The 22716-nt window shown below is 45.1% G+C and overlaps 1 protein-coding gene across 1 annotated transcript in view; it reads right to left on the reverse strand.

The window, feature by feature from the left end:
• Positions 1-17851, reverse strand: part of TBX4 (T-box transcription factor 4) — a 51735-nt gene extending 33884 nt beyond the window's left edge. Inside the window, exons 1-2 of the mRNA XM_073315563.1 lie at positions 17696-17851; positions 14001-14095 (exon numbers count right to left, since the gene is read on the reverse strand). Of these exons, the coding sequence (XP_073171664.1) occupies positions 14001-14095; positions 17696-17851 (251 nt within the window). The remainder of the gene's footprint in view (positions 1-14000; positions 14096-17695) is intronic.
• Between the last annotated feature and the right edge of the window lie 4865 nt (positions 17852-22716).

Genomic DNA, 22716 nt, shown 5'->3' on the forward strand with positions numbered 1-22716 from the left:
AGTGTTACTAATCGATATTGACCCAATATAGAGCCCTGCCTCAGAGACCCCAGGTTTCCTCTCTCCAACGGAGAGGAGCAGATTAAGGGTCAAAGTCTATGCTGATGTAAACAGATGCAGCTCCATTGACTTTACTGTGCATTAACTGAATACGGCAAATACTGTTCAAGAATGGAGCGTCTGACTCAAATTCTCTGCTAGGGTCAGTTGGCGCAGCACCGTTGTAGCCAGTGGAGTTGTGCCAGTTTACACAAGCAGAAAACTCTCTCCCGAAGACGTTACATTACTGAGCAGTATTTACAGTGTGAAAACAAACAACAGCTAGATGTGACAGGGAAATTACTTCATACAGTCACAGTGTAAGCGCTTGCAACCCTTGCTGGTGTGGGTAGCTTTGATCCATGCGAGTACTTCCACTGGTTTCCAGGGGACTAAACACCAAGTAAGCAGTACGGGTTTGCAGGACCATGCATCTTCAATCTTATGAGTAGCTTTTCTGTTGGCTCCATATTACCAAGCCTCTCCCCAGCCAATAAAAACAAGTTACTTGCGCAAACTGGCTCATCACGGTCTTTAAGCAAGAAGACGGAACAATCCAATACATCAACATGCCGGGACGGCTCATTTGTACTAGGAAAAAAACGGGCAAAGCAGATGAAAATATCTATATCCTGAGGCAGCATTGTCACAACCATCGTTAGCAACAACGGGGCAAATCCTGACATCATTACTCTGTCAAAATGTCTAGCAATTTAAATGAGAGTTTAATCTGGATTAATAGCTTGGCCTGGCAGAAAGAGCCCTCCCCCACACTCGGATAGACCCGAGATTTTAAACTCTTTTCTCCCCCTTTTCTCTTTTTAATGAACACGTTTCTTCCCGCCACTAAAAGGGATCGCTGTATGTGTGGCCAAGGAAAGTGACGAGTGCTAGGGACCGCTGAACAATCTGGGCCTGTCAGATGAGCGGTAGTTACTGTCTTTGCCACCATTTTGTAACTGCTCCAGGAGAAGGCAACAAAATGGACCCTGTTAGGATTCATTTGAATTGACTCTTTTAACACCCTGCATAAATTCCAGATATTTATGATGTATTTAGCTGGGACTAAACAGGGGTGGTTTACCAATGTCCATATTTGATTTTCATTCATAAACTCTGCACTCCTCTTAACTTTGTCCTCACACAGGTAAGCACCTGTATAAATACAGTAGGACGTTTCAGGTTGTGAACACAGCCCAATTCACACCGTAAAAAAATTACACAAGGAATCCAAGCCGAATGCCAAGATTTTTTTTTTTAAATTAGGTCTTAAAATTGCATTTAAAAAGGAAATGAAAGAAAAAATGGACATTAAGAAAAATTAGAAAATAGGATTTTGGACAGTTATTGAGATGTACCAGTAAAGGATTCTGTAGAAGTCGGGGTGGTTGTTTTTTTTTAAATAACCTGTAGCTTCTGAAGTTCTTTCTTCCCCAATCATTTCACATACTGTACTACAGCCAAGCTGCTAAAGTAGCCAGACTGATCTACTGTAAATGTTAAGTGCTTTTTTAATGGCATTTAAAATTAAGCTTCAGCATATGGAGTTCATATAGCGTAGACATGCCGGAGTTTATAATGTTCTTTAGTATAGCCCTCTAAAATAAATACAAAGAGGCGAAGTACTACTATAATATACACAGCTGAAATTCCTGAAGGATAACAAATGGGAACGCACATCTGATTGAAGGTGTTGCTTAACTTGCAAACCGTTCAGTATCTAGCAGTGGTAGCATTACACTTGGCAAGTCAACAGATTGAGCCACGGTGGCATCTGCCAACTCTCAGCGTTTGTTTCCAGGGAAAGCATTGAGGCTCAGTGCTTAGTTCTGGCCCTGCATGGGCATTTCATCCTCATTATTAGCTGCTGCATTTTGGCATTAAAAAAATATGCAACTAACATGCTGTCCAGGGACGTGTCACTTTAATTTTCTTAATGAAAACTCTCTCAACCCCTTGGCAAAGTCCAGCTAGTAAACGTCTCTGTGCAATAGGATACAAGCATGGGTCATGTGTTTCTGGTGAGGATACCCGACAAATGGGGGAGCTGGGCCCGAAACTGCAATCGTCTTTTGGTTCCGGAGTTAAAGAGAGAGTGTGTCCGTGTTGTGTAGTGTTGCCCAGGCTCTTACCTGGATGGTCAATTTGAGCGAAAACGAAGGGGAAGCACATCGAGAGGCCTGTGTGCAGAGCACACGCTCTCACAGTGAGGCTATGTAGTCCACTAGCAAGTCTTGGTAAGCATCCAAAAGTTTGCATGCATCGCCGAGATTTCTGCCCGGCGAGATTTGGTTGAGGGCTTGATCCTGCAAACAGTTATGGCTGAACACTGAGCTTATGACTGAGAGTAGCTCCGTTGACGTGTAGCAAGTCTGGCGTTGTCGAGAGATTCTTTTCTGGAACTCTTCCATTTTGCCTGGGCGAGGAATCGCTCGCTGTACGTTACTTTCAGCTCCTGTCCCATCTGAAACCAGGAGCTGCTCGACAGCCACACACACACACAGATACACACACAACGTTGATCACACTTTTCCCAACTGCTGAAAAAGGCTCAGGCTGGATTTGGTTTGAGATCTGGATGAAGATACAGACAGATTATTATTTTAACCCATACTGGACCCCTCAATCATACTGTATTTCGCACTTCGGAAGTGCTTCAGAGTTTGAAAACCATTTACAAACAGGAGCCCAATGGGCAATGCATATACAGGATCCTTGTCTTCATTGGGACTCCTTCCTAGCTCAGTCTGCAGATGAGATGCAGTAATTAATCCTCAGGAACACCTTCCTTGAAGAAGGGAGTTCTATTCCTGCTCATTATGTAGTTATTAAGTAGTTACTTATTAAGTAGTTCTATTCCTGCTTATTATGCATATTACTGAAGCCCTGTGGGCCAGGAACGCATTGTACTCTGTGCTGAGCAAACACAGAACAAAAGGTCGGTTTCTGCCCCACACAGCGTACAGATGGGGGACCTGAGAGAGAGAGGTGAAATGCTTTGTGAATTTACAGCACTGTATAAACTGGCTATTTATAATTCGCCTGAGGCCACAGAATGAATCAGCATCAGACTCGGGATTAGTAGTCCCTGTCCTCACCGTCTTGTGCACAGACCAACTCAATCACGCCTATCTGCCCTAAACACAGATGATTTTTGCTCCATACGACAGTCTGTAGCTGGGAAGCGGTGGAGGGAATCACCAAAGGAAGCCGGATGGGCAGAACTGCCTAGCTGCTGCACTTCACAAAGATCTGGGCAGGAGCCTCAGCCCCAGTGCATTGAAGGAAGTGCAGTTCAAATGTCTCTTTCCGCCTGTGAGCCTTCATGTCCTTTTTAAAAGCTATTAACCAAACAGCTTCCAGCCATTGTTGCAGGCTGCCTGTTCAGTACAAGGCTAATTACTTTGGTTTAAGCTAGTGCTTCCTCGAACAGGCGCCCCGTTAAAAGGGAGATCCCAGGGCATTGCATGACCAGGGCCAGGGCAGTTGTCAATATCATTGCTCCAGAAACAGAAGCAACTGCAGGGCTACCTCCCAAGCCCGTCCCAAACGTCAGGCATCTTGCACCGTGTCGCACGTGGGCCCCCCCCCCCGCGACTTCCAGAGCCCAAGACCCTTCTTCACTGGCGTAGGAAGAGAGCGCATGCCGGTTTGCTGCTGTTACGAAGCAGCTCCTTGAAAAGTTGGCATAGAGAGAATGGTCACATCCGAAGCTTTCCAGCTGCCCCGGCTTTCACCATGCTCCTGGGCCTCAAAAAGCCCCAACTTTCCACTGCTCTTGTCTCCAAATACGAGGGAGAGAAAGAGATACAGAAAAGTTCGGAGTGAGATGGGTAAGGAAGGGAAGCAGACACCAAATACCGTGTATGTTGCAAAACAGGTAAAGTGGAATGGACACTGCAAGGGCTTGAGAGTCTCATTCACCTTGCGTGATTCAAGAGGTTGCTCTTGCTGTGAGAATACCTCATTTACTACCCTCAGAGATGACTGCTGGGACCGCACCGTCACTTAGAAATCTACCGACCCTTTTCCACACAGCCACCAAATGGTCCTCTGCACAGTATCCACATAGGCAACAAGGTGGGGCCAGCAATGTGTCAGGGATTGGCCATGATAAATAGCATGTACCACCGTAGAAACCACAGAGCCCAGGCAAGAAACATAGCAGAAAGTTAGTGCTGCTTTAAGCAGCTTTGCCCTAGCTGTGGACTCCCTGACCGCCCTAGGAGGGGTCACAGTCTAACTGTAGTCTGGGAAGCCAGTGGTGGGGCTACAGGGACGAAGGAGGAGACTCCTTCCACGCATCTAGCTCCCTAGGGATGGCTTCCGGCTTTCTCATGGGTCTGTTACTTTTTCTTAGCTCTGCTCCCTTCCCACACCGCATCCCCTCCTGTCTGCTGGGTAGGAGAAGGAAGAGCAGTAGAGAAAGCCAAGCCCCTACCCCAAGGCTGTGTGTTATAGGAGTCCTGGATTTCTTGACCTGATTTGTTCCCCTTTATACTTTTTAAAGAAAGCAAAACATGCAATGGGTGTAACCCCCTGGTCAGTGTTTACTATGCATCTCCCTTTGTTTAGGATCCCCAGAGGACATGATCTGTTACAGCCCCGAGCTACAAAACATGGCTTTTTAGTTCAAGCTGTAAAGACTCACATGTTTAGCTGTAGACGTCCCCAGTTCAAGTCCTGCTGTGTCAGCCAGAATGACAACCAACACAAAAGCACATTCGGGCCTAAGGGATCTACCCACGGCCCTGAACCGAAACCCCAGAGCCAACACCTCTGAACTTTGGGATCTCAGCTACCTCCCTACTGCCGCCCTCCTTCTCTATATTGGCAGAATAAAGTCCCAGATCCCAACAGCTCCAGGCTTCGGGAATGTTCACACCCTGTTTGTGTCTCAGGTGCATTCTTACCCCATACGCATTGAGAAGGGACAGTCTAGTCTTCCTGGTGCAGTAGTGATTGTTCTTCCTCTCTATCCCTCCAAAACTCTCCCCAGCTCTAGGAATGGATTTTAAAGGCACATTCCTATTTCCCTCCACAAATTTTGCAGTAGTGGCAAGATGTGCAGAAGTGCCTGCTTTGAAAGGACTGTCGCTGTCATTAGAGCTTGGTGATGAAGAATTAAAGTTGTTTTTATGTTCACATAAGATAGGCATCCTCCACGGAAAAGATGAAGAAAGATGAAGAAAGATAATCTTCTGCCTTATCCCTGGGGGAGTCCAGCACCTTATGTTAAAATACTGTCTTTTTTTTATCTTAATTGCCATCAAGTAATCTGCAGATGGATGTTCTTTGGAGAGGCCTGCAGACAGCAAAAATAGAGTGTGCATTGCTTTGGGGAGTTAAATATGGGGTGGGGGGCTGGCGGGGGCGCAAAACCCACATGAAAAGGTTGGCAGGGCAATAGTACGGCCCCAGCTAAATTCTTCCCTGTGCCACTCTACAGATGAAATGTAACAAAAACAGTAAGAGCAAGAAAAATAAGCAAGCAGCACAATTCTGTAGCCCGCGCAAGCTTTAGAGCTGACGTGCTAGTGAATTATGTGCTCTGATAACGAAGCAGCCTTTGCTTAGCTAAGTTTGTGCTATGCACGTTTTATCTCTACATGATACTCACAAATTGTTTTAAAATGAGCTGTTAGAATAAGCGTCCTTTGTTTATTTATTTATTCTTTTACAGTCCAATCCCTTTTACTAGGCAGCAGTTACTGACGTGAAGCCAAAACTTCTGAAGTTCATACAAAACTTTAATTGGTGTTTAATTGTGTGGTTGGTTGGTTGGTTATGCAGCAGAATGATGAGAGAGACAGAGACAAACTCATTCCTCTAAGGCAGGACGTCCCAGCCTTTAAGGCAGCTGTACTAGTTTAAAAGTTCGGTGGGACCAAACAGTGACCCCGGCATCTATTCAGCTGTGCGGGCCCTATCCCAAAAGGATACGTGTTTGGAAGATGGGGCTTTGGGGACTGGAGCGTATGTACGTTAAAATGGGAGGGGCACAGTTGCAGCGGACCAGTATCTTACTGGTGAGGTAGAAAAGAGGAACCTCGCGTGCCAGTCACACAGGCCTAAAGCAGCAGTCCTGCTACAAGAACTAGTCGTCTGGAAACACTGATGCGAGGCCTGGCTGTCCTTTGCACACTCGCTCCCGAGGCTGGACATACCAAGAAGCTGCATGTGTCTCTCAGCCAGGGACTTCAGATGATGGTTTGGGCTGGACCGGCTCATGAAGTGGCTTCTATGCCACCCTCCCTTCTTAATGACCTTTTTACTCACTAAGAGGCTTGATCTAACCTTCCTTTTCAGGGCAGAGTGTCACCTCAGTGACGCTGCTCGCCTGCTCTTGAGCAAAGATGTCCTCCTTTTCTAACCTCCTGCAGGGACCTGGTGAACAGGAAGTTGTAGTACAATTAGGGAGTGCCGTCACCTCTCACCCCCGCTGAGAAGATGGAATGGAAGCAAGAGACCTGAAGCCTGCAGATGAAGTCTAACCCTGACTGCGTGATGTTCTGGTAGCACCAATTTTTATTTTGCAGTTTTGCAAGGAACTAATTTGTTTGCCAAAGGCCTGATCCAAAGCCCACTGACGTTAATGGGAGTTTACACCATTGACTCCAGTGGGGTTAGGATTAGGCCCTACCACCATTAGAGGCTGGTTCACAAGACAGCCCAGTTGCCATTAAACATTTAAATCAGTCTTTGCATTTGGGTAAAATGTTCAAAAGCACCTAAGTGCCATTTTCAAAAGGATTCTCACTAAGATTTAGGAGTCTAAAGTGCCGGATTTTCAAATGTATTTAGGCCAGATGGGTACTTAGTGGGGTCTTCAAAAGCACCCATGCGGGAAAAGCACCTAACTCCAATTGATGGGAAAATCTGGCCCCACATGCCTTTTGAAAAAATAGGACTTAGACACTTGTGAAAATTTTACACTTAGTCTTTATTGTCCAGAAGACAAACTAATGGTGGGTAGATACTTCAAGAACCAAATTCTTCTTTAAAAGAAGATCTTTTAATAATCTTTCCTTATTCTTCTATTTTCCCCTCCTTTGTGACAAATATTTCCCATATCAACATAAAGCATCTTTAAAAATGTTTTCCAGGGGTAAATTAATACAAATTTGGTCATGTCAACTATTTCTTTAAGGTTTTTTTTTTATATGGCATTTCCTTTTTGATAGATTCTTGCTTTCAGAAAATACTTTGAAGAGATCAAAGAGTTTTTCAACAGGGTCCCATTTTCCCAGTGAATCCTAACCCTCCAGTCCCTTATTTCTCTTATCACCCACGCCACTCCGCAATGACGCTCTGTATACAAAGTAAGAGCAGTTAGCTTTGAAGTGCTGGATTAGCCCATGCCAGATCCTTGCCTCAGAATAACAAACAATACAGGTTCAACAGGAGTTCTCATCAGTAGTTCATTTTTCAGCCCCAAATTCACTGTCACTAACACAAGCAACATTGAACTCACAGTCTATGGACAGATAGGAGAGATTTATCTGGTGGCAGGACCATGACCCAACGACGAGGGGGTCAGACAGTTAGGGAATTTTTCTAGTTTGGCAAAGGGAGGTTATATTTAAATTTTTCTGGCTAACTCATCTAAGTTTTAAATAAAACATTGTTTCTCACACTCCTGAGAACTTGGTTAACTATGCAGTTGCTTTAATGATCTAGTATCATTTCCTCTTCTTGCCCCATAGCAAATTAAAACGGAGACAAACTTCTTGCAAGAAGATGCTTTACCTCCAGTTTGATTTTCCCCCATGAAAGCTTAAACGCTTCCAGCATTCCTTTATAAAGGTCCAAACCATAATGGAGGATGGATGAGCTAAAATTAGATTAAGTTTTCTGAAGCATAAAGAGCAAAGTACAAAGGTAACTCAAAGAAATTGCACAAGAATGAGGGCAGTTAACAACTCTGTGCTGGTTCCTAATGATTTTAACTGTTCTTCTAAAGAAAGCCAACTTTCTCCTTGGTAGAACTCCATTAGCGTTACACCCTCTGTAGGAGCCATTAGGAGGAGGAAAAATGGATCTGGTCCATAATGTTGACTACTCTGATGGCTTACAGTATTTGATTTAGTTCCTCAACATGGATTGGATCCTAATGGGTCCAGCATGAGAGGATCTGTAGCTTCTGTGCCATTCAAGGCAAAGGCAACCACGCAGTCCAGGTACTAGAGACCGGCCCTGCCAGGGATTATTAACATGAGAATGATCTAAAAGTGAACGGAAAATGCTTTGGAAACATATTTAACTATTAACATCCCAAATCATTAAGAGAAAATAGAAGGGAGACTCAAATATATTAGTCCCTCACTTCCCTGACTTGTTCCAAGTTCAAGAAACTCTATGTTCCCTGTTGGAGTTGTTGACATCTCTAGCAACAGAGCCAAAAGCGATTGGATCCTGCTTTCGTTCCCACTGATTTCACTGGGAGCAAGATCTTACCTACAAAGGGTATTTGCAGAACTCTGAATTTACGGCTCGGTAGGTCAAACATTCTTTGAATTACTAATTTATTTCCAAGTTCTAAATGGATGGTTCCCGTTCCATACCTGATCTGGTTTGCTTTTTTAAACATAAAGCTTTGGGCTGAACTTTTCAAAAGTGCCTGAAGTGATTCTGGACACACAATTCCCTTTCATTTTAATGGGAACTGGGCATCCATATCTCCTAGCTGAAAATCTTAACAAAAATTCACCAGCTTAATCTAAAGTGTGAATTTAAACCAATTTAGTTAAACTGGTGCAAACCTTAAACCAGGGGTATTTCAGTTTACCTTAAATCGATTGTGAACACGTTTAAGCTAAACTGAAATAAGCCACTCAAACCAAAATCTAAAAAAAAAAAAAAAAATCACACAGAGGTTTGCAAGTTTTCCACGTACACTGGGGTGAAAGTTGTTCTGTGCAGTATGTTGTAAGAAGGTTCTTAGAGGACCTTAAAACAAATGTCCCTCAATCCACATGCAGTTTTTAAGAGATGTTACAGTAAAGATTGAGGCTGGCTCTGTATCCATTTATACAAGGTGTTGTGGTCTGAACCCCACCCCATGGTTACAAACCCATCATAATCATTTGGATGTTCGTCACTGTAGAGAAATTGACATATTAATTTAGAGTTAGGTCTCCACAGGAAGGGGGTCAGATGCTCTGCGGATTGGCATTCCCTGCTGATTAGTAATAAACCTGTCTTAACACTGCCTATGGAGTGATGGTGTGCCCATTCACTTGGGCCATGGAATGGTACCGGGAAGAACTGTAAAGATCAGTGCCTCAGGGGGATAAAAACCCCTAAAATTAGAGGACAGACAGATCTGGAAAAGGGTGAAAGGGGAGAAGAAATCCTGAAACCAATGGGACTACTCACATGAATAAAGACTACTTGAACGAATGAGGGTTTGGAGGGTCAAACCCATTGGAGAATTGAGACAGAAACCGATTTGAGCCACAAAGATAGCTACAACTACAGGACTAGCCTAATTCAGGACAGAGCCTGGGGACAGAAAAGAAAAGAAAAGCAACTTATAATTAAGTTGTACAATTTGCTTTGGGTATAAATTGCTCCCTCATATTAAATTTGTGACTATTACATGCCTTAAATACAAACAAAGAGAATGTAAGTGCCTTAAGAGATGAGTGTATTAATCTGCAGCACCCTTTAAAAATGTACATACGGTGATACATACTGTAGACCAAGTGTATATAAGAAAGAGGAACACACACACACTTATTTTCAAGGCAACAATGTTTGGGATTATCTTTCTGTTGGGAAAAGTGCTTTTATCTTTCTGAAAAATTGTATTGTATCAATACATCTGAACATCTAAAGCTATCATTTAGAGTTGAATACCCGGTTTAAATCATTTCACGCACAATAATAGGCCATAATGCTGCAAAAAGAACCACCTTGGCAGATTGCTCCACATCCCCTTTGCGTTCCCTGGGTCTCCGTGCAAGTACAGTGTTCCACTTCAGTGCTCCTCTTTGCAGGATCAGGACTGTGGTGAAAGCCATTGAAGGCAGTGGGCTTGTGTGTATGTAAGGGCAGCATTTGACCCACTGTGCAGTCAAACATACTAATTTTACATTGAATAAAATGCAAATCTTGAATTTTTTACATTAAAAAAAGGACAATGAATTTTACTTTAAATTTCTGTCATTTCTTTAGGCCTAATCATGAATTTGTACACACCCAAAATGCCTGGGAATTGCAAGTGTGCAAGGAATGCAGGGCAGGCTTCTTAATTGTTGTGTTATGTTTAATGTGTTCCTTTAAGACAATACAAATTACGTAGAAGAACAAACCTTTCATGACAAAAGGTATTGATTTGCATACCCCGCAAAACACGAAACATGAAAAGTTGTGCTATTTTATGTACAAAGGAGGCGAATGGTTTTGCACAAAGTTCAGGGAACTTTGCTCACAAACTTTTTATCTTTTGATGATCCTTTTAATATAAAGGAATCTCCTTCCCCCCCCTCACAATAAAAGAGTCAAACATTAAAAAGATAGTGAGTGCATTTTAAAGATGTTTACACTTTATAAATCAAGCTTTCTTGGCAACATCATCATTCCTATTTCAGTACTGAGCTCGCTGTGTCCTCCAAGTGTCTCCTACGTCCTAAGAGGGAGTAATAATCCCCCAAAGTAATTCTTAGTCCTGAATTCCTGGTAATTTATAGTTGACTTGGCCTGTGGAGTTATACAGATTGACAACAAATGAAATAAACACACTCCTCTTGAGTTATCGGGGTCTGGATTATAATTAGAGAATGCCTATTTTACACCATCACCCTAGAACAAGATCTCCCTTTGATCTTATTTTTTACCCGCTTTTGAAATAACTGGTCATTAAAGTTACATTTGCAATTTAGAATTTAAAAAACAGACTCCTTTTTTTCCTTTTGAAATTAAATAGTTAGACATTTAAGAGACCTGATCCTTCAGTTGAGTGCACATGGGTGCATCCCTGGGCCTGCGTAGAACCCCACCTCCCTTCACGCACACACAGTCTGTTGCAGGATCAGGACCATAATTTGTGTCTGCACTCAACTGGCCCTATATTTTTTGCAGACAGACAGAGAGCCTGGTATAAGGCCTCTTTTAAAAGATGATACAGACTCTGATGTTGAAAGTGGGGCATTGGGGGAGAGTGGGTGGGTTTATTATCACTATGTATTTAAATGGTTTGGGTGAAGTACGATTTTCAATAAGAATTGAACTGAAGTCTACTCTTGTGCTGCTGGGCGGTTCTGTTTCTAGAAGGTTTTGGACACTGATCAGTTGTGAACTGTGCAACTAAATCAGACTGATCGTCACATGGCTTAACTTCATGCATGTTTAGTTGTTGTAAGACGAGTTATTCTGTGAACCGTTACAGGTATTTTTATTTTCAGCGCTGGTGAGAGCTGTCGGAGTAACAGGCCTAGAGGATACTGATGGCCACTCTTACTGCAGAAGAGTCACACGCGCTGGTAGGGGAAGCTCACACACACACGCAATCCCTCCCCCCACACACACACACACTCACCCCTATCTCCCAACTAACATGCCTCGTCCTTGACATGGAGGGATCACCTTTTGAAGTCAGTGCCTCAATGGGTGCATTATTCTTCGGTGTATTCGACAGAAGTCAAGTAATAAGGCCTATTCAGTCCTTGGCCTCACTGCTGAGAATTAAAGTTGCCATTTGGGCTGAAGTTGATTGTAACTGTCCACTCAGAACAGAATTTCATGTGGTTTGTTAATGAATCATCAGTCACTACTGACACAGGTCCTGGTTCAGGCTGAGGGCCAAATTCTCTGCTGGCATAAATTGGCAGTGTTCCATTGACTTTGATGGAGTTGCACTGATTTTCCACCAGCAGAGAATTTGGCCTTGGTCTTCTATAAGTGAAAAGGCTCCACATCCCTGGGACAATTACCAGAGCCACCCTGTCCCCTCTGAGCAGCTGTGAAGCATGAATATCATTTCACTGGGAGTTTTAAGCACCCAAAGAATGCAAGACTTGGTCCTGGACATATGGATTTGTTTAAACAATCTAAGTTAAGACTGACACAGAGATAACCTACACATTTGGGATGTTTAGTTTCTAGAATTTGGTAAAATTTCTCTCTCCATTTACAGGCCCAGTATTTGCAGTCCTGATCCTTCAGCCGTTTCTAATGCGAGTAGCAACCCCATTGAAATTAATAGAAGTATGAATGTGAATAAAGGCTTCAAGATCCAGCCCTAAGACTTTATATAGCAAATTACAATCCCCGGGGGGGGGGGGGGAAATCTTATCTACATAAGAACTGCAGGACCGAGTCATAGAGCTGACCCACTCTATATGAGTCAGCTTCTTTGAAGTGATTTACAAACCCAATTTCACCTTGTCTTCCTGGTGGGATAGGTTCTGTTACCCCAAGGATAGAGTCTAGTGTATCTTGCAACACTGCCAATAGAGAGAGCGCAGCACTTTTTTTTTTTTTTGGGGGGGGGGGGGGAGATATGAGGAAGAGTGGGCAACCCTTTAAGTGCTTCGAGAGCAGTAAGGCAGAAAGGCTGCCTATAAGGACGTATTCAGTGCACGTTTCCGGAGGGGCTGAGAGCAGAACACTAGTACCCTGCAGAGCTCTGGAGTCTGGATCTCACAGCCAGATTTAGCCCGAGTGAACCATGGACCTGATCTAGCATCCACTGAAGTCAAGAGAAAGCCTCCCACTGAATTCAGTGGGCTATAGATCAGGCTTCATAGAAGAAACATTACCACTAGAAAGGCATTTTTCCTGGTGATTTCACACTATTTCCGTTGCTCTTCTTTACACCTTTATGATTCTCTAATGTGCGGTCATATGAAATCACCAGTTGCTACAGAAGGGTGGCACTAAAGAAAATTAAAGGGGTTTTAAAAACATCTTGATGGTAATCCTTCACAAGAACCTGATCCAATTCCCCAGAACCTTTCCATTGACTTCACGGGGCATCTCACTTTAGTGGAACAGTTTGTTTGATGGGCTGCAAGGCCCCAGTCTCACATTCACGGCTGTGAGATTCCATTATGACACCACAATGGGAACCACCTTCCTCAAATCCCACTGATTTCACTGAGAGTTGAAAGCACTCCACAGGACTAAGCCCTCTCTCACCATTATGACGATGATGGTAGCAAAAATAAAACAGGAATCAAGCTTACTGACACATGAATAGCATTTCATGCAAAGGAATGGCAGGCAATCTAAAGCAGACCCATACTTACTCACACCTGGCCAATCCCCACACACAGGGCCATCCCTAGGGGGGTGCAGGGCCCAGGGAGGGAAGTGACAGATTCATCTCTTCCAGGACTGACCGTGCTTGCCAATCGCTTCAGCCTACGGGGCCAGGAGCAGTGGCCCCAATTCGCCCTACCCAAGGGACGGCTCTGCCCATACACACAAAATGGCAGCTTCAACCCTCCACTCAACCAAGGTTTGATACCAGTGGTTTATAACAAGGTCTCAGTTTGCAAAGGCTTTATTACTTCCACAAGTGTACCACAGAGCATTACTACTATTCTATACAGAGTAGGTAATCTCTTGCTCAGGAAAGAATTACTGTCACGTCTAGAACTGGCATCACTATGGTCCTGAAGGTCTTAGAAACACGAATAATCAAAAGAAATATTAGCATAGAGAATTAAAACTAACCTAGACTTATCAGAGGACCAGAGTATATAGTCTAAGACAATATACTCGCTTTTCTTAAATTGCGTGCTCACTTCTGACCGTATTCAGCAAAGTACCAACATGGGTGCATAACTTTGAGTATGTGAGTAATTCTACAGAAGTCTTAAATCAAGGCCTACTTTCTGAAAATTCAATCATTTGCAGTAGGTCTCCCCCCTTAGAAAGATTCTGCTGTGGGCAAATTGTGACATTCAATACAGAAGAGAGACTTTAAGGGTGTGAAATGCATTTTCACCAACCTGCCTGCTTTGGTTATTATCATTTCGGTGCCAGCTTCATGAAACTTCTTCCATAGTTCCTTCTCGTGGAGATAGACTTTGATGTTTTCTATTGTCTAAAAAGAATCAAAACAACAAAAACAAAACCACCATCATCAAAAGTATTCTCAGTCTAGGATTCCTCCCCTCAGAGCAAAGCTGCGAGCTGATGATCTTTGGAAAGGAAAGGCAAAGGCGCAGGAGTAGGCCCTAAAGATTCCACTGCCTATTTCCAAAAAGTAAGAGGAACAAACTGAATTGCAGAATGCTTCACATCCAGCGAGGATACTGCAGCCAAGTAGATTAAAAAAAACAAAAACCAAAGACTTCTGAGTACCGGGTCTAAGAGTTGTTGATATTATCAAATAGAACTGTATATCAGTAGGTAAAGCTCAACCTTTTCAGATGAGGGACAGGTCAAAACAAAACAAAAAATCCAACCTTTTATCGGTCCGCTCGGTTCAAGGTGAGAAAGATATTTGTCCTCAAAAAATAAAATGAAATGCAGAACCATACTTTGCTATAGGATGTTTCGGCAACGTGGTGGGTGTGTGTGGAAGCAGCACCAAAGGGTAGAATTCTGTCGGAAAATGTTAATCTGTTAAGTGCATATTTTAAATTAGCTGATAAAAAGCCAGCAATTGCCAGGGTGGCAACTCACTTTTAGATGAGCAGAACGCATAACTTTCAGGTCAAAAGGAATCAATTCCTCCTCCCCAGAGTTATTCAGAATAGACAGTTTTAAAATTAGTAGAAACAGTTAAATGGATTGTCCTTTACGCCACTGCTCTACTAGCCTAGTGGCAAGTTATTTAATAGATCACGATTTTTATAACAAGATCAATAATAAATGACATGATGGCTATACATAATATATTATCCTCCTGCAATGTCCTTGGCTTTCTCATTGCATGCTATGGGCCTCAGCCTGATCCTGCAAATACTTACACAATTAACAATACTCAGGGCTTGTCTATACATGAAAATTAATCCATAACAAAGGAAAGTGTGAACGGAAAACAGATGAATTATTCCAGATTAACTCCATGTGCAGAATCCATTTCCAAAGTGGACTGAGAATTTGGAATAAGGGACTAACTCCACCTGTAGACGCTCTTCTTCCCAAATACAATCAGGAATTAGCGATTCTGGAATAACTCCCCATGTAGACAAACTCTCATATGATCAGTCCCATGTAAAAACACTTTGGATAATACAGTTTTATCAGGGGTTAGGTTATTTTACATTACTCCTACATGGCTTCATTCAGTATTTCCTTGAAAGTAGAGATTACAGAATGACCGATAAAAAAGTATTTTACAAATATGAATTATCCGAGTAATGAACTGTAAAAGGAGGTTCTAATACAACTAAAGATAAATGCATCCACCAGAAAAAGAATAATATAAAATGTAAGAATAGAATAATTGTGTTGCTGAAACATATTTCCAGTATCATATTTATATTCATTTTTATTTCAATTTTTTAAAAGTTAATGTTTTTCTCCTAAACACTGACTCAAAAAATTATCCCAATATAGTAAAAACCGTGCACTTCAAACCAGCTGCAAACCAAATATTATAACTTTATTTTGTTTTGCCATTGACTTCAGTGGAAGCAGGATCAGGCCCAGAATGCAAGAAAAAATTAATGACAGGTTTCAGAGTAACAGCCGTGTTAGTCTGTATTCGCAAAAAGAAAAGGAGGACTTGTGGCACCTTAGAGACTAACCAATTTATTAGAGAGTGAGCTGTAGCTCACGAAAGCTTATGCTCTAATAAATTGGTTAGTCTCTAAGGTGCCACAAGTCCTCCTTTTCTTTTTGAGAAAAAATTAAGGTAGGGTATGTGCTATTCAGGTTAGTCAAAGCCTTGTAAACAGCAAGAAAAATTGAAAGTAAAACCGCCTGGACTGGAAAACGTTTTGTGCTGTTCGGTTACAAATAGGGGGACCCAGCCTGCTCCTAATGCAATCAATAGCAAAACCCCCACTGATGTCAGGTGGGGCAGTAGATGAAAACCCTTATTTTTATTATATTATATAGACACACGCACTTTTAGTGGACATAATTTCTCAGCAGGAAACTCCGGTCTCGTGTTTATTCAGCTGCCTATTTAGGAAGTTTGGAAAGCTGTATACCTACATATGTGGACTATATACAAGATAGGGCTGGGTGTTTGTTCCCTGTTTAAGAGAGTTAATGGAAATCTTTTGATAGCCGGTTGAAGTAGCAGGAACTCAACATTAGGTCAGTGGGAGCTTTCACCCCTTGATTTGGACGGGTGCAGGATCAAGCCCTAGATGTTCATATTCTTCCTTGGAATCCCCTGGTTATTTGCTAACCCCGCTAAGCTTCATCCTTGGTGGGTGAAACCTAAAGGCGAGGAACCTAGGATGGAATCAACGGTGCATCTGACACACGCTCACTTTTTCAGCTCTTAGCAAACCCACGTCTGTGCTTGGCTCGTGTTGCGAAGGAGACGCCGAGCATCTTGAGAGGTTCAGATTTTTCCTGTTACAAATGAGAGTATTCTCGAACCTATCACTAATTGCCAACATTCCCTTTCTTTTCACGGGCCTATTTTCCCTTTTGAACACCTGGCTGGAGATCAGAGATTGGAAGGAAAACCAGAGGTAAATTGAGCTAAAAAGCCCCGAGGCATAATTACTATTACTTGATGCATTTATGATTATATAGCAAAGGGGTGGGTTGTTTTTTTTTTAACTAGCTTAAACATGTAGCTAAAACGAAATCGTTTTACATTTCTGCTTCCTCCTCGCCCCCTTGACAGGTTATAATTCTGATATGGGAAAGTTGTCAACACTTTATAAAAAGCACACTAAATACCCCGAGTCAATCAGAAGGCATGATTGAATGCCATCTAATTTACAGTCAGGCCTTTTTGGCAGGAGGAGCTTAATTGTATTTAATTATTGTACAAAAATCTCAAGCCGCATAACGGTTTTGGAGTGGCGTTACAAAAAGGTACCCGGGCACCCAATAATCTGGCATTTGAAATCAGCGTGGTCGTAATTATGGTTCTGTAGCAATGCAGATGGATAAGGGGCACGGGTCAAAAAGGTAGGAGCTAAAGCTAGACAAAAATTAAAGCCTTTCCAAAGGAAACCCTGTTGCTGAGAACTCTGGATAACCGGGGTGGTTCTGATTCGCTCTTGACCTTGATTTTTGATTGCAAATAGCAACTGCAGGCTTGGGTAGATTGTGCAAAGACGGACTCTTCAGAGTGGCCGTCTTTAAACACGTCCTTCCAAGAAAACCAGAGCAGGCGGGGAGAGCTTGCAAGTTAAAAGGGGAGAAAATAATAATATTTAAAAAAAAACGGAGAAAAACATTTTTAAACCCTGGCATCTGTGGCAGAGACCGTAAATTCTGTCTGTTATGGCTTCTTTCACATAAAGCGCGTGTAGAGTACTCGGGTAACAGCCCTAGAAGTTTAGAGCAAAGAATTTCATAAAAACCCTCAATCCCTGGGTGCAAGAAGATTTCGGGCGAACAGGGAATTTATTCCCTTGGGGATGACGAGCTGCTCGGGATGCTGGTGCTATCTGCAGATGTTAAGGGAGTGGGAAGGAAGCCCGGCAAGCAGGGGCGGGATGCAATTCACAGCGCGGACAGACAGGAAGATACCGGCTGTTGTGTAAACGGGGGTGCGTACCTGCTCCGGATCCTGGCCCTGCGGGCTGCTCAGCGGCGTGCTGCTGACTCCTGCCACGCCAAGAACCGGGGAGCCCGCTGCGGATTCTGCATGACCAGCTGTCTGGGCTGCTGGAAACCCTTCTTCCGTTTCAGACAGGCCTTTCTCCTGGAGCATTTCCTTTTCGACAGGGACACACATGGTTAGTGCCAAGCCGGCTTGCGTGGGAGAAAAGCGAACGGGCTCAGTGTAAACAGACGGGGCGGGCAGCGCTGGGTCTCAGCGGACCAGCCCGCATGACCGATGCCTACATTGCTCAAAGACTGTGTTCCCGTCCACTCTGCCTGCGGGATCCGGCCCTTCAAGCACGTGGACACACAGACCGGTCCCACCAGCGTGTATCGGGACCAAGCTCCCGTTGATTTAAACTGGGGGGAAGGGGGGGTTGCCCGAGCACGGAATCGGGCCTACCCCCGACATGCCCTGGCTCAAAGCGCGACTGCAGCGGATTTCCTACCGGCCCTGCAGCCTGTCCCGGCTGGAGCGCTCGGTTCCTCGCAACCCAGCGATCGGCCCCGGCCCCGGCCCCGGCCCCGGCCCCAACCTCGCTGTCTGAACGCGCGGCTTTGCTTCGGCTTAACCTGAGCGGCCCTGCCTAGCACGACTCCCGCCTGCGCCCCCCAGCCCCCTTCCTTGCCCGAAACGCTGGGCCCTGGTGCGCCCAGGTGCCAAATTGAAATCGCCTGAGAAGCCGGGGGCCGAGTCAAGGGCAGCGCTAATTTGCAGCTGGGAAATCACGAGTATCCGCAGCTGGCCCAGGCCAGAGCTTTGGCCCAGTCCCACAAACAACCCCATCGAGCCGCGGGAGCCCAGAGCGGCCGGTCGCTGCTTTCTACCGCTGGCTCAGCTGTGGTTCTGCTCGGTGACTGCGGAGGGGGCATTTTCTAAACCTGCCCTTTGGTTTCCCACCCCGGGAAAACGTTACTGTTCCCTTCAGCCCAGGTACGACTTGAAGAAACAACCCCCCAGCCCGCAACGCTGAACTCCCCTGTGATTTCCATTGCCACTGGAACGGGTCCCTGGGTTTGAGCCCCATTCTGTTAATTCGTTTCCTGATCTGGATTATAAGGGATCAGGGCCCGGGGTTTCCCAGTCTGGTAACACAGCATAACTCAGCAGAAATCTGGAAGGAATTATATGTCTACGCATGGGCGGGTGACAAAACAGCAGCGCTCGGACGGACTCTTCCACTTCGCCACGAACGAACCGTCCTTGGGATTCAAAAATCAGCTGAGCGGTTGCAAAGCGAGGGGCTCTATAGTCCGCCCCTCGCCCACCTTTGAAATATGGCGGAGTTTTGCCCGAGTAAAGACGGCACAATCGGCCCAGGGCCTACAATGGCAGCTGCGCTCCCGTCTGTTTGTTCTGGGTTGTTGTTTACCAGGGAGAACGCTCGTTTTCCCTTCGCTTTTTATTTCTAACTTTAAGCAGGGCAACAGCTTGCTACTAAACTGAGGGATCCCAAAAGCAAACGTTTCCCCGTCCGATCGGTACAAATAGCGATGTTTTAGCTGTTGATCCAAAGCTTTACATACCAAAGAACTTAGTTAGTTCTCACGTGTCCTTTCAACAAAAAAACCCACCACCCCAAACAATTGCATTCGCTTTTCTCCACCACATCAAGAAGTCACTGGTCAGTTGCATTTACTTTGTAGGAAAGTATCGAGGCTAAATCTTGGTCCCAGCTGAGTACATGGGATCAGGACTTGAGCCTAGATATTTTCTCTCTCTCTTAACAAGTCCATTAGAGCTTGACAAACGCTTTCACTTAGCTAGAGTGAACGTATTGCGTTATTGTCTTTCAGTTCTCTTCTAGTTTTATGTACCTTCCAAAAAACATTTTTCAAGCTTTACACTTCATTCTTATCGGATGGATGCAGGGATCTGTTACAGGGAAATTATTCGCCATATCTGCCGGGGAATTCGCCTTCATTTTCAGTTGGTTTGGAGAACACCTCTAAGAGGGTTGGTTTTATTTTATTTTGGTTTTATTTTGCTCCGTGATCCGGGCAGCTGCTGCACCGGGTCCCGTCCTGAGAGCAATATTACCCACTTATCTCCGGGCTCAAGTCAGGTTTTTAACCTTGGTAATAATGCTAAAACAAAAAGTTGCCCTGTGTAAACATTCTCCGTGCAAGCTCGCTAAGATAAAAGGAGACCTCTTTTCAACTCGGACAGAGGCTGGGAAAAGCCAATAAAGATAAGACCTGACAGCTCCACCGAGGCTGCGGCGCATCAAGCCGGACTTTCACTGTGCAAATGTCCTTTTCATTTACAGTACTGCACTAAGCACAGCGAGCAAAGAGCGTGTTTACACCTCGGTCTTGTCCATACGGTGCCGCAGGGACATAAGCACCGATGGTTGCCTGAGCCGGTACCTGATTTGTAAATGAATCCTGCGGGGGAGTAACATTAGCTCTTTGGGATGAGATGTTTTACTAGGGGATGAGAATTTACTCACAGTAGAAAGCTTTAAAGATTTCTGCTGTTTGCCTCTTTCGAGCGGTTGTAGGACTCTCAAACCCCAATAACTCCAGCGGCCTGGTGAGTGAGTGTTTTGAACAGTAGAGTTTTATCCTGTTAGGATTTGCAGTTACAATTGAACGGAGAGCAGGGGTCCATGCAGATCCAGCAGGCATAGAACAGATCGTCAGAAGTTTTTGTGGGTAAGATTTCCGTCGATCCAGCCAAAGGGTGTATTTAAAATTTATCTTGTGTAGCCTATAAGTACAGGTTAATATGATTAATTAAAATAGCCAATACACAATTTATAGATCAGGCAACACTTGGAACAAGCCAGTTCTTTAAACCTAATGTCTGTAATTAAATACGTAAGATGCGAGCTCGCATTTTAAACATAGTTTGGTCTCGACTTCAGAAAGCAAGCAAAGCAAACCCATTCCATAAGCCAATCTAGTCCTTGCATTGATCATTGAAACTTTCCCCCAGCTGAACGCTTTATTTCCCATTGCTGTCTTGGGTCTCGGTTTTGCCCGGTGGGAAATCAATCTGATCCATTCCTTTATTATTGCCAGTCACGGCATCAAGCTAGTCCTCATCTGCTCCGTTTTACGCCTCACCAATCTGCAAACGTTTAACACCGTCCCATCGATTTCAAGTGCTGCTGAGACACAAACTTGTATCAAAAAGTAGAAATTCCCAGCCGAGGGACTCAGAAGCAGGAGGGATCCTAGTAGGCATTTGTGCTACTCTCCGAATTAGAGAATCCAGCGAGTTGGGGGTTATGAACTCCCTTCAAACATCGGGGGAGGGGAGAGGAATCAATGCACCCTTGTAGCTTCATAAGTAAATATATCTCCCCTATACACAAAACCTAGGGATGGAGAGGAGTGGGGTGGGGATTATATTCCTCGTGCCCCGAAGCATTTTAAATGTGGAACTTGTACGAATTACAGCGAAACAGCGGCTATTTTCGTAGGCAAGAAATCCTGCGATTTTTAACGGCGAAAATTAGCGCGTTGTCGACAACCGGTTTATAGCTTTTTGGAGAGCAAGACACGAATGGAAGCAGCGCTCCGTGAAACTGGGGATTCCGCTAAAGGAGAAGAGTTGAGTCGAGACAATTGCGGGGCACCCAGGCCAAGTTAAATCAATGCGCACTCCAGAGCCAAACGCGCCTACCAGACTACCGGCTACCAAGTTACTTCTTGCGCGTCTGTCAATAAGAAGATCCCCAAGGACGTATATTGGGAGGGGGAAAGGACATTTTCTCACCCCAGAACCAGCTTCTAAGCAGCTATTAATTCTAAATGCTGGGATTTGTCTCCATCGAGTTGTGCAACGTTTGTATTAAAATGACACAGGCTCGTTTTTCTATTCCAATAGGGCTGGGGCAGTTTCCCAAATTCCAGTCTGACCCCCCTCCACCCCCGCCCGGTGGGCAAAAGTACCAGTCCCTCTATCTCCCTCCAGCAAATCACCTGGGGATACTTTAAAGCTCTCAACTCAGCAGGAGCGCAGGCTGGCAACAAACCCTACTTGTGCGTCCTGCCAGCCACATGCCTGCCCCGCTTGTCTTGCCGCGGGGGACTTGTACCTGTTTCGGGCACCCCACCCCCGCACTGACTGAGTTTACACCACGCTGGCCCAACGACTGCGCCAGATTGCGGATCCTGCGGGCACACACGCAAATACAGCGCTTTGTACCCGTGCCAGCGAGCCCCGTCCCCTGGCCAGGGGGCCAGGCAAAAGCCCCCACCGCTATGAAAATGCCTCTTCACGAGCAGCTGTAGGGTTGAGTTAGGGGCGCGTTGCAAGCCTCGGGGGGAAGTCGGCGGTCATCAGACGCCTGCTGGTGCCGGGACTGTATTCCCCACCACAACTCTCCTTCTCGGTGTAATTATTTTTTTCTGTGCGGAGATGATTAGAGGTAAATAATCACCCGATTACTACGCATTAGAAAAGCGCACACGCCTCACGGCAGGTCCAAGAAACACCAGCCCTCAGCCCTCCCTGAGGACCAGCATCTGCGCCGACAACAATCCTCGGGGCTGGATCGCCGCTGGGGGCTTTGCTCTTGCCAGCCATCGATGGACACGTACAGCTGGAGAGGGGTTGGGGGGGGGGGCAATTCTAGCCCCAAACCCCGCAGCAACGGAGACCCCATGGCCCCAGGCGGCCCTAGAGAAACCCTGCTCGCTCGCTCTTTTATCACGCCGGCCAAACAAACAGCCCCCCCCCCGCGCCCCAATTAACCTGTCCAGCCACTTTTGTTCCCTTCCGCAGAGAAAAATCAACCCAGGGGCCGCCTGGGAAGGGTCCAGCGAGCTCTGCTCCTCTGTAGCCAGGGCCAAGATCTATCGGTACAAGGGCCACGCTCAGGCCAGCGCGCAGCAGGGAAAGCGGCGCAGAAACCGGCCTCCCAGCCCTGGCTGCAAGGGGCCCTCGCCTCGCAGCTCAGGGGAGCCCCTCGGTGGACTGGGGGAGGGGGGCGTATCCAGCCGGACCCGAAGGGGTGCAAA

This window comes from Lepidochelys kempii, chromosome 17 (assembly GCF_965140265.1).
Source record: "Lepidochelys kempii isolate rLepKem1 chromosome 17, rLepKem1.hap2, whole genome shotgun sequence".
Taxonomy (NCBI): domain Eukaryota; kingdom Metazoa; phylum Chordata; order Testudines; family Cheloniidae; genus Lepidochelys; species Lepidochelys kempii.